The sequence below is a fragment of the Salvelinus alpinus genome, chromosome 29, assembly GCF_045679555.1.
Source record: "Salvelinus alpinus chromosome 29, SLU_Salpinus.1, whole genome shotgun sequence".
NCBI classification, from domain to species: Eukaryota; Metazoa; Chordata; class Actinopteri; order Salmoniformes; family Salmonidae; genus Salvelinus; species Salvelinus alpinus.
This window is the reverse complement of record NC_092114.1, coordinates 44,528,467-44,539,949: the sequence shown is the minus strand read 5'-3', so window position 1 is coordinate 44,539,949 and position 11,483 is coordinate 44,528,467. Positions and strand designations below refer to the sequence as shown.

The window sequence follows — 11,483 nt, the reverse complement described above, 5'->3', positions numbered from 1 at the left end:
AAATAAATTCCACAAATAAACTTTAACAAGACACACCTTCTAATTGAAATGCATTCCAGGTGACTACCTCATGAAGCTGGTTGAGAGAATGCCAATTCCCACACTGTAATTGTTTGGACACAAATGCTCTCACCGCATACCTCACATAGAGATGGCAGCTTTGCTTCAAGTCCTTAGGAAACTGCAGTATTTTGTTTTTTTATGTATTATTTCTTACATTGTTAGCTCTTTTTTATAACCATGTGTATGTGACCAATAAAATTAGATTTCCAAGCTTCACATATTCTGGTAGTCTCCTAAAAAAATATATATAATATCGACAGCCTTTTCCCCTTCCTTCCATTTACCATACGGGTCAGGCGACGTGCACTCGTGGGTCCTCCTCGTCTTTTTCCAACGAGCCTCCAGCTATAACTCCTTTGGCAGGCGCCCTGCTCCGAAAATCAATACATGTTACTTCTCTCGTGGATAATTGTGCCAGATCCAGTGCAAGCTTGTTCTGTTCTTCATCAACACAATTAACCAAAACAAGGCCGCTTCTAGTCACCTTGGTTGAATCCATCTTTCCCACTGCTGTCTTCACAACCCTTGATATCACAAATGGATTTCCCAAATGAATCTCCTCGTCCAATAACAAATGCATTATTGGACCGGTCCTTCAACTTTTGCTCGTTTTGTTCCATTCTTTGATTTCACTATTTTTCATTCATTGTCACACACTTCACTTGCCGCACTTTCAGATTCTAGCACAGTCGCCATTATCTCCCAACCACCACCATGTAAGAGTTCTAAACACGTAGCCCCTAACCTTAACCCATTGTAAATGTAAACTTCTATGGGGTATGGAAGTCCCAAGGATTCCGGTTAGCACGGACCATTCGATTATAAGAGTTCCGGATGTGGGAGGAACAGCTGTTTCGGACACGATGACGTATATCCGCTTTCTTTTAGCTATCGGCTGGCTAGCAAGCTAACAACAACAACCGTTCGGATATTCAGATTACATTGAAGGACTTGTAATTGAATTTCACAGGTGATCAAGGCAAAGTACAGTAATTGAGCTTTACAGGTGATCAAGGCTTAGTACACCCCCTGGAAGCTAAGGTGGGTACAGACAGAACGTTGAGTTGAGGATAACTAAAGATAACTGTTGTTAGCTAGCTAACGAATGTTAACTCTGATAGCAAACTTCTGCTGGTAGTATAGGCTGGTACCGAGATAGCTAACAAACATCAAATATCCGTGCTAAATGAAATGGCAAGCTAACGTAAATTAGCTTGATTGTTTAATAAGTACTATCTAGGCTTGTCGATTAAGGCAGCCCCCCGCACCTCTCTGATTCAGGGGGGTTGGGTTAAATGAGGAAGACACATTTCAGTTGAATGCATTCAGTTGTACAACTGACTAGGTATCCCCCTTTCCCTTCCTTTCAGTGTCATAACTCGAAGGGTCGCTTTATAAAAATAAAAAAGTTACATATGGTAAATTGTTATTAGCCGTAGCCAGCTAACGTTCTAAGAAAGCACTATCAGAGATGTGATCCTCATTCCGCCTGACACTGTATGTTCTGACAAACCATAGCTAGGTATTGTAGTCTGTGCAAATCGAATCTACTTGCATAACACAGTGTAAACTTCACCAAACAATGTGTCTTTAATCTTTTTTCAGGTTTCAATGCGGTGACCAAGTATCAGCTAATGTTACATCTTGCAGCTGGATAGCATTTTGTAGTCGTCCGCATTGGAAGAGACCATTCTGTTGTTCCAGCCCAACATATCTGGGCTATGTGCAAGGCACCATAAGACTCCAAGAGGACACTAACAGATGGTGTAAAACATGGACCAGGGTGTTGCCGACAGTCCTGCTATCATTGTCATTAAGGCACCCAACCAGAAGTATGATGACCAGACAATCAACTGCTTCCTGAACTGGACAGTGGATCAACTAAAAACCCATATCTCACATGTGTATCCCAGTAAACCGGTGAGTAGGTTATGGCTTACGTACAGTGAGATTGGTCTCAGTTTTCATTTCCCTTGAGGTCTGTTCAGATCAATAATATATATAAAAAATCATTGGTTCAGATGGGGATTGAACATTCAGTATAGAAATATATTGCATAGTAGATTCAATAAAATAGAACAATAGAGCCATGTCCACTCTGATGTGGGATGTCTTGATTCTGAAATGCACTTCCCTGTTTATTTAACTTTTTAATTCTTGGAGGTTACAGCCATCTGGGACAATTTGTCGCTATCCCTGAAACATCATATAGGCAGACTGTCAGTAGCACAAATGTTAAACTAGCTACTGTTTTCCCACTGGGCATAAACTGGTTGAATCAACATTGTTTACATGTCATTTCAACCCCCCCAAAATCTGTGATGACTTTGAATTAACGTGGAAAACGAATTGGATTTGCAAAAAGTCCTCGACGTAGTCTTTTTTCCCCCACCCAAGTTTTAACCTAAATCCAATGACATGGTGAAATGTTTTGTTGATTTCACGTTGAATTCACTTTAGTTGATAACTCAACCAAATGTACATCAAAACTGACATCTGTGCCTGGGTTAGGCTACTGACATCTGGGTTAGGCCTACTTCTCCCTCAAATTTCCAGGGCTGCATTTGTATGCACAGTTACAGCAGCCATCATCGAGGATTATCTGTTGTACAAAGATGTAAGTGACTGGATGCGTTGTGATTTGATGCAGGGGTAGGCTATAAGTAGGATACATAACCTAGTAGTCCAAGACTAATTTGAATTGAATCTTTTGTTTACGTGAATATTTTTCAATGAGTGGGCTTAATCAGATTAGTTGGAGAGAGAGAAACAGAACCTGGCTCGGTTTGTTTTGATGTGAATGAGCCAATTAGTAGTATAGGTTTATAAACCTTGTCATGTGTTTTATCTACCTTGTTTATTTGTCTGTGAAAAAAGGACTGCAGAATACTGACAGTCTAACTAGCTTCATTTAGTCTTTGCTGAATTCACCATCACATGGATAAAGCAATAATGAAAGGTTGTGCTTTGGCCTGTATTTGAAAAGATTCCTGTCTTGAAAGTGTGTAGATTTGACGTCAGGCTGGACGGAGGCCAGTGAGATTCCTCTGTTCTCTGATTTCCTTATGGTTCCTGCTCAGTAAACACTGAGCACTTAAAATCACTCTCGTCTGGTAATCTCAGTCTGTTGTGTGTTCTCCAACTTCTCTGGTTAGCATCATCTACCACTGTTTACCATAATAGTTTTAACCAGGTGACAGCCTTCTTTGTTAAAGCTGCAATATGTAACTTTTTGGGTGACCTGACCAAATTCACATAGAAATGTGAGTTATAAATCTGTCATTCTCATTGAAAGCCAGTGTAAGAAGCGGTATATCTGTTCTATGTATGCTATTTCTTTGCTTCCCGGCGTTGTCATTACCCTACCCTACTAACCTAATCCTTGGTTTCCTAACACCTGTCGCAGGGATTTTTCTGCCATTGTAATCCTTGGGCGTATGGCCCAAGTGTTTTTTTTCGGGCTACCTAAGCCCCCTTTTGATCCAGAAAAAAAACCTGTGTCAATCTGATTAACTAAACTGAGATTTAAGAGTACATGTGGCCAAATCGTTTTTCAAAACGTTCATAGATGACCAGCAGGGTCAGATAATAAATAAGTAGTTCTATGTTCTGAACTGTCTGATTTTCATTGTAGAGCTCCAAAGACCAGAGGCTGGTGTATTCTGGGAAGCTGCTCTTGGATCACTTAACACTGAAAGATGTGCTCAGAAAGGTCTGTGTGCTGCATTCATTTTCTTATTATTTCATCTTCACTTGATATTCTGTCCAGAGATTACGGCAGTGTATGCATTCATCTTAGATTACATTCTTAAAGTCAAGATGATTACTTTGACAATTGTAGTTTAATGCAATAGTGTGGCTGTCCGTGCTAATGGCCACGGATGACTCTTACAGCAGGATGAGTATCACATGGTCCACCTGGTGTGTGCATCACGCACCCCTCCTGGGTCCCCCAAGGTCCTCAGGAGCCACAGTAACAAGGCCACTGGAGTCCCCTCTACTAGCTCCACGGTGAGTTACCGGTATGCACCCATTGATTGCCACACATTTCATCATCCCAGCACACCTTGGGCTAGCCTGAGTGCCAGTCTGTTTGTGCTATCATGCCAACTCATTGTCATGCCAAAAATGGCTTGACAATGAGCTATGGAGATGGCAAGAGCACAAACAGACCTGGCTTATCTAGGCCTACTTTCTATTGTAATCCACACCAGCTCCTGAGATGATTATACATACATACAGTGGGGAGAACAAGTATTTGATACACTGCCGATTTTGCAGGTTTTCCTACTTACAAAGCATTTAGAGGTCTGTAATTTTTATCATAGGTACACTTCAACTGTGAGAGACGGATTCTAAAACAAAAATCCAGAAAATCACATTGTATGATTTTTAAGTAATTAATTTGCATTTTATTGCATGACATAAGTATTTGATACATCAGAAAATCAGAACTTAATATTTGGTACAGAAACCTTTGTTTGCAATTACAGAGATCATATGTTTCCTGTAGTTCTTGACCAGGTTTGCACACACTGCAGCAGGGATTTTGGCCCACTCCTCCATACAGACCTTCTCCAGATCCTTTGGGTTTCGGGGCTGTCGCTGGGCAATATGGACTTTCAGCTCCCTCCAAAGATTTTCTATTGGGTTCAGGTCTGGAGACTGGCTAGGCCACTCCAGGACCTTGAGATGCTTCTTAAGGAGCCACTCCTTAGTTGCCCTGGCTGTGTGTTTCGGGTCGTTGTCATGCTGGAAGACCCAGCCACGACCCATCTTCAATGCTCTTACTGAGGGAAGGAGGTTGTTGGCCAAGATCTCGCGATACATGGCCACATCCATCCTCCCCTCAATACGGTGCAGTCGTCCTGTCCCCTTTGCAGAAAAGAATCCCCAAAGAATGATGTTTCCACCTCCATGCTTCACGGTTGGGATGGTGTTCTTGGGGTTGTACTCATCCTTCTTCTTCCTCCAAACACGGCGAGTGGAGTTTAGACCAACAAGCTCTATTTTTGTCTGATCAGACCACATGACCTTCTCCCATTCCTCCTCTGGATCATCCAGATGGTCATTGGCAAACTTCAGACGGGCCTGGACATGCGCTGGCTTGAGCAGGGGGACCTTGCGTGCGCTGCAGGATTTTAATCCATGACGGCGTAGTGTGTTACTAATGAATTTCTTTGAGACTGTGGTTCCAGCTCTCTTCAGGTCATTGACCAGGTCCTGCCGTGTAGTTCTGGGCTCATCCCTCACCTTCCTCATGATCATTGATGCCCCACGAGGTGAGATCTTGCATGGAGCCCCAGACCGAGGGTGATTGACCGTCATCTTGAACTTCTTCCATTTTCTAATAATTGCGCCAACAGTTGTTGCCTTCTCACCAAGCTGCTTGCCTATTGTCCTGTAGCACATCCCAGCCTTGTGCAGGTCTACAATTGTATCCCTGATGTCCTTACACAGCTCTCTGGTCTTGGCCATTGTAGAGAGGTTGGAGTCTGTTGGATTGAGTGTGTGGACAGGTGTCTTTTATACAGGTAACGAGTTCAAACTGGTGCAGTTAATACAGGTAATGAGTGGAGAACAGGAGGGCTTCTTAAAGAAAAACTAACAGGTCTGTGAGAGACGGAATTCTTACTGGTTGGTAGGTGATCAAATACTTATGTCATGCAATAAAATGCAAATTAATTACTTAAAAATCATACAATGTGATTTTCTGGATTTTTGTTTTACATTCCGTCTCTCACAGTTGAAGTGTACCTATGATAAAAATTACAGACCTCTACATGCTTTGTAAGTAGGAAAACCTGCAAAATCGGCAGTGTATCAAATACTTGTTCTCCCCACTGTACATACATACAGTTGAAGTTGGAAGTTTACATACACTTAGGTTGGAGTCATTAAAACTAGTTTTTCAACCACTCCACAACTTTCTTGTTAACAAACTATAGTTTTGGCAAGCCGGTTAGGACTTCTACTTTGGATTCCTACAAATCAGCTTGGCTAGACAATCTGGACCCTCTCTTCATAAAATTATCCGCCGCCATTGTTGCAACCCCTATTACTAATCTGTTCAATCTCTCTTTCATATCGTCTGAGATTCTTAAAGATTGGAAAGCGGCCGCGATCATCCCTGTCTTCAAAAGGGGAGACACTCTAGACCCAAACTGTTACAGACCTATATCCATCCTGCCCTGCCTTTCTAAAGTCTTCGAAAGCCAAGTGAACAAACAGATCACCGACCATTTCGGATCCCACCGTACCTTTTCCGCTATGCAATCTGGTTTCCGAGCTGGTCATGGTTGCACCTCAGCCACGCTCAAGGTCCTAAACGATATCATAACCGCCATCGATAAAAGACAGTACTGTGCAGCCGTCTTCATCGACCTGGCCAAGGCTTTCGACTCTGTCAATCACTGTATTCTTAACGGCAGACTCAACAACCTTGGTTTCTCTAATGACTGCCTCGCCTGGTTCACCAACTACTTCTCAGATAGAGTTCAGTGTGTCAAATCGGAGGGCCTGTTGTAAGGACCTCTTGCAGTCTCTATGGGGGTGCCACAGGGTTCAATTCTCGGGCCGACTCTTTTCTCTGTATATATCAATGATGTCGCTCTTGCTGCGGGTGATTCTTTGATCCACCTCTAAGCAGACGACACCATTCTGTATACATCTGGACCTTCGCTGGAAACTGTGTTAACAAACCTCCAAACGAGCTTCAACACAATACAACACTCCTTCCTTGGCCTCCAACTGCTCTTAAATGCTAGTCAAACGAAATGCATGCTCTTCAACCGATTGTCGCCCGCCCGACTATAGCATCACTACTCTGGATGGTTCTGACTTAGAATATGTGGACAACTGCAAATACCTAGGTGTCTGGTTAGACTGTAAACTCTCCTTCCAGACTCACATTAAGCATCTCCAATCCAAATTAAATCTAGAATCGGCTTCCTATTTCGCAACAAAGCCTCCTTCACTCATGCAGCCAAACATACCCTCGTAAAACTGATTATCCTACCGATTCTTGACTTCGGCGATGTCATTTACAAAATATCCTCCAACACTCTACTCAGCAAATTGGATGCAGTCTATCACAGTGCCATCCGTTTGGTCACCAAAGCCCCATATACTACCCACCACTGTGACCTGTATGCTCTCGTTGGCTGGTCCTCGCTACATATTCGTTGCCAAACCCACTGGCTCCAGGTCATCTTTAAGTCTTTGCTAGGTAAAGCTCCGCCTTATCTCAGCTCACTGGTCACCATAGCAACACCCATCCGTAGCACGCGCTCCAGCAGGTATATTTCACTGGTCATCCCCAAAGCCAACACCTCCTTTGGCCGCCTTTCCTTTCAGTTCTCTGCTGCCAATGACTGGAACGAATTGCAAAAATTACTGAAGCTGGAGACTTATCTCCCTCACTAACTTTAAGCGTCAGCTGTCAGAGCAGCTTACCGATCGCTTCAGCTGTACACAGTCCATCTGTAAATAGCCCATCCAACCAACTATCTACCTCATCCCCATATTTGTTTTTGTTTTTCTACTCTTTTGCACACCAGTATTTTCTACTTGCACATCCTCAACTTCACATATCACTCCAGTGTAAATTGCTAAATTGTAATCACTATTGGCCTATTTATTGCCTTACCTCCTTACTTCATTTTGCACACACTGTATACAGATGTTTCTATTGTGTTATTGACTGTACTTTTGTTTATCCCATGTGTAACTCGGTGTTGTTTTTGTCGCACTGCTTTGCTTTATCTTGGCCAGGTCGCAGTTGTAAATGAGAACTTGTTCTCAACTGGCCTACCTGGTTAAATAAAGGTGAAATAAATTAAATTAAAAAAGTGGAGTTAGAGAAGTAAAATAATCCAAACGTATTTGTCTGTTTTCTCAGATGGGTCAGAGCCCCAGTGTCCCCTCCCAGAGTCAATCAACCTCCTCTGAAGAGAGCTTTGACGGGCTGAGACATCGGACAGGCCCAGCCCCTAACCATGCAGCACACCCTGCCTTTATGCAAGGGTAAGTCCTTATACACCAACACGGTTAGTTCTGGACACGTTATGATTGGCCAAGAGGTGAACTACTGTTGAGAGGTCTCACTTCATAATAGATTTTTGTGTGTTTTTATGTGTTAATGCGCTTGTTGTCTACTGGTAATGCCCAAATCCCTTACCCCGCAGCTGTGTACTTACCTTGCAGCTACATGTGGAACCAATTCCCGCCACAGCAAGGCCCTCCCACCAACATGCCAGCCTACCCTGGCATACAGTACAATCCCATGACGCTGCTGTGGTGGCAGCAGGTGTACGCCCGGCAATACTACATGCACTAGTAAGTCTGCTGTCTCCCAATAACTGTGTGACAATATGCTCAATTACCCATGCTGTGTCATGGAATCACTGAGATTCAATCACAATTATCTCACTTTCACATGTTCTCTATATAAAACTAACCAGGTTCTCAGGTGGACGAATTATCTGGCGCATGGAAAAAAGTCACGACCATGCTGACGGAACGAGGAAGTATCGGTACAATTTCATAATTGTCGACAGAAAATGTTTGTTCGACATGGGATCTTTTTGTGTCGTGAAAATTAATAGTGCGATAAATTGCGGTGGAAACGCCTTCATGCACAAATATTGTTTTTATGTGGATTTTATAATATTCGCATGAAATCTGTCAACAATTAGATGGAAAACTAACTACTAATCCAGATTCTATACATTCATTTCTCTCTCCTTTCTCTCTCTCTGTCTCTCTCCCTCGCCCTTCAGTCAGATGTTGGCTGCCTCGTCTCACCATCTCAGGCCTGACCTGCTCTTGGCCCAGCCTGGCCAATCAGATCCTCTGAACCCGCCTCCCCCGGAGGAGCGCCATGGCGACCCCAACATCCAGTTGAATGCCCAGGGAGCGGAGGCGCTGCTGAACGAGGAGGATCAGAACTGTGATTGGCTGGACTGGGTGTACACTGTGTCACGCGCCGCCATCTTGCTCAGCATAGTCTACTTTTACTCATCCTTTAGCCGCTTCGTCATGGTGATTGGTGCCATGTTGCTGCTATACCTGTGAGTATTCCCATGCACCCTCTGAAATTAATGCTGTCTGTCCCTTTTAGCGGTGACATACTAGACTGGCCCCAGAACTCGATGTATGTGCTGTCTTGCCAATATCCAAAGAGATAGCTATACAGCTCTGGGACCAGGATCTTTCCATGACCGACTGACCAAATGAAAGCTATGATCCTTATTGATGTTACCTGTTAAATGGGCTCCCGAGTGGCGCAGCGGTCTAAGGCACTGCATCTCAGTGCAAGAGGCGTCACTGCAGTCCCTGGTTCTAATCCAGGCTGCATCACATCCGGCCGTGATTGGGAGTCCCATAGGGCGGCGCACAATTGGCCCAGCGTCGTGTGGGTTTCGCCCGGGGTAGGCCGTCATTGTAAATAAGAATTTGTTCTTAACTGACTTAGTTTAATAAAATAAATCCACTTCAAACAGTGTAGAGCAAGGGGAGGAGACTGATTTTTAAGCCTTGAGATAATTGTGGCATGGATTGTGTGTGTGCCATTCTGAGGGTGAATGGGCAAGACAAAAAATGTGAGTGCCTTTAAACGGGGTATTTAAACGGGGAACTGCAACGCTGCTGGGTTTTTCACCCTCAACAGTTTCCAGTGTGTATCAAGAATGTTCCACCACACAAAGGACATCCAGACAATTCGACACAACTGTGAGAAGCATTGGAGTCAACATGGGCCAGCCTCCCTGTGGAACGTTTTCAACATCTTGTAGAGTCCATTTCCCAATGAATTGAGGCTGTTCTGAGGGGAAAAAGGGGGTGCAACTCAATATTAGCAAAGGTGTTCCTAATGTTTAGTATACTCAGTGTATTTGTACAAATTGTGTAAATGGAAAGTGAGTTCTGAATACTTTATTTTAACCCTATACCTTTCTTTCCTTATTTTAACCCTATACCTTTCTTGGCTCTTTGACCCAACAAATGTGTTGTGAAATGGTCACCTATTATGTATCACAGGGTTTGTTATTGGCTGTTTCTCTGTGTTTTCGTTAGGCACCAAGCAGAGTGGTTCCCCTTTAACCTGGAGAACGAACCTCAGAACCCTGGGGACGGGCCCCACCAGGACGAGATGGAGGCTGACCTTCATCATGACCTCCAAGAGACGGTAGGTCATCTGCAACCTCTGACCTTTTACCTTTAGTTTAAGTGCTTTTGAATGTCAGGACAGAACCCCTGGAATGATACAGTAATTTAATTTGCAATAGCAGTGATGCATGATTTATGTAATGCTTGTCTGGTAACGTAATATGGCATTGCTATGGTGAATGATTACAATTGTAAGACGGGGGGAAAAAATCTATCCAGTTTTACAGTTTGTGTTGTTTGACCTACACAGGAGCGGGTGATGGATGATGATGCGGACAGTGGAGAGGAAGGACCAGAGGATCCCAATGGTATTCCCCATGTTGGCTTCCTCAATACAACTTGGTCATTTATTGTCACGTTCTTCATGTCTCTTATACCTGAGGGGCCCCCCAATGCTGCCAACTGAGGCAATGAGCCATGGAAGTCAGAATGCCACTAGTGACTGGACTGAATACACTATCTTAGTATGCCCAGTGAGTTCACCCCTAGGTCTACACAATCATTGTACATCTACCTGATCACAGGGCACTACCGAAGAACTGAATGGTCACAGACAAAAAGGTTTTGAAGTGAACAACAGAATGACACTTTGGGGGAAAATGACATAATTTGAAACTTTCAATATCATGAGATCTAAATATTCTTCAGTATAACCTTCTCGGTCGTTGTAGTATAGGAAACTATGAACTATAAACTATAAAGACGGAGAACATTTATCCCTGTGTAATATTATCTGTTTAATACAATGATAATTAGCCCTATTTCTGTGTGAAAGAATAATCAACTATGTACTGTCTGTATAGTTGCAATAATTGTTAAATTGTATAATAAGTGTATTATGTTAATATAAACTTCAAGCAATCAGTTAGAAAGTACCCTAAATCATATTTGTTGTGATGTGTTTGGCGCGTAATCGGTTAAAATGGAACCTTGGGGCGTTCGTTTGTTGGTAACGGTCGTGAGCATCAGATACATGCTCGAGCTCAAGCATGATTGAAAACCGACAACTTTTTTTTTTTAAGAAAATATTTTATACAGTATAAAAAAACGTATATTGTTGTTTTTTATATGAATTACTATAACAATGGTGCAGTAAAACCGTCCTGATACTGGGTTTCCATGGTTACTAAATAAATTGCGGCGCGTCCTCTGAAGTTGAGTGTCACAACAAATGCTTGCTAGTTAGCAAACTAACGTTAGCTCATTACTTCGAAGTTTGACAAAGAAAATAACCGGTTGAAAATACTGAAACG

At 43.0% G+C, this 11,483-nt stretch overlaps 1 protein-coding gene across 2 annotated transcripts; it reads left to right on the top strand.

Moving 5' to 3' along the window:
* Window positions 1-913: 913 nt before the first annotated feature.
* LOC139558806 (homocysteine-responsive endoplasmic reticulum-resident ubiquitin-like domain member 2 protein) lies at window positions 914-11,102 on the top strand. 2 transcript variants are annotated; one of them, XM_071374250.1, is made up of 9 exons: window positions 914-1,104; window positions 1,669-1,983; window positions 3,698-3,775; window positions 3,961-4,074; window positions 7,964-8,088; window positions 8,269-8,400; window positions 8,844-9,134; window positions 10,138-10,249; window positions 10,481-11,102. In XM_071374250.1, exons 2-9 carry the CDS (start codon window positions 1,837-1,839, stop codon window positions 10,634-10,636), a joined length of 1,155 nt encoding a protein of 384 aa, XP_071230351.1. In that variant the 5' UTR covers window positions 914-1,104; window positions 1,669-1,836; the 3' UTR covers window positions 10,637-11,102. The 2 variants fall into 2 exon arrangements, with proteins under 2 accessions (XP_071230351.1, XP_071230350.1); XM_071374249.1 differs by having other exon boundaries at window positions 916-1,104; window positions 3,958-4,074.
* The last annotated feature ends 381 nt before the right edge of the window (window positions 11,103-11,483 follow it).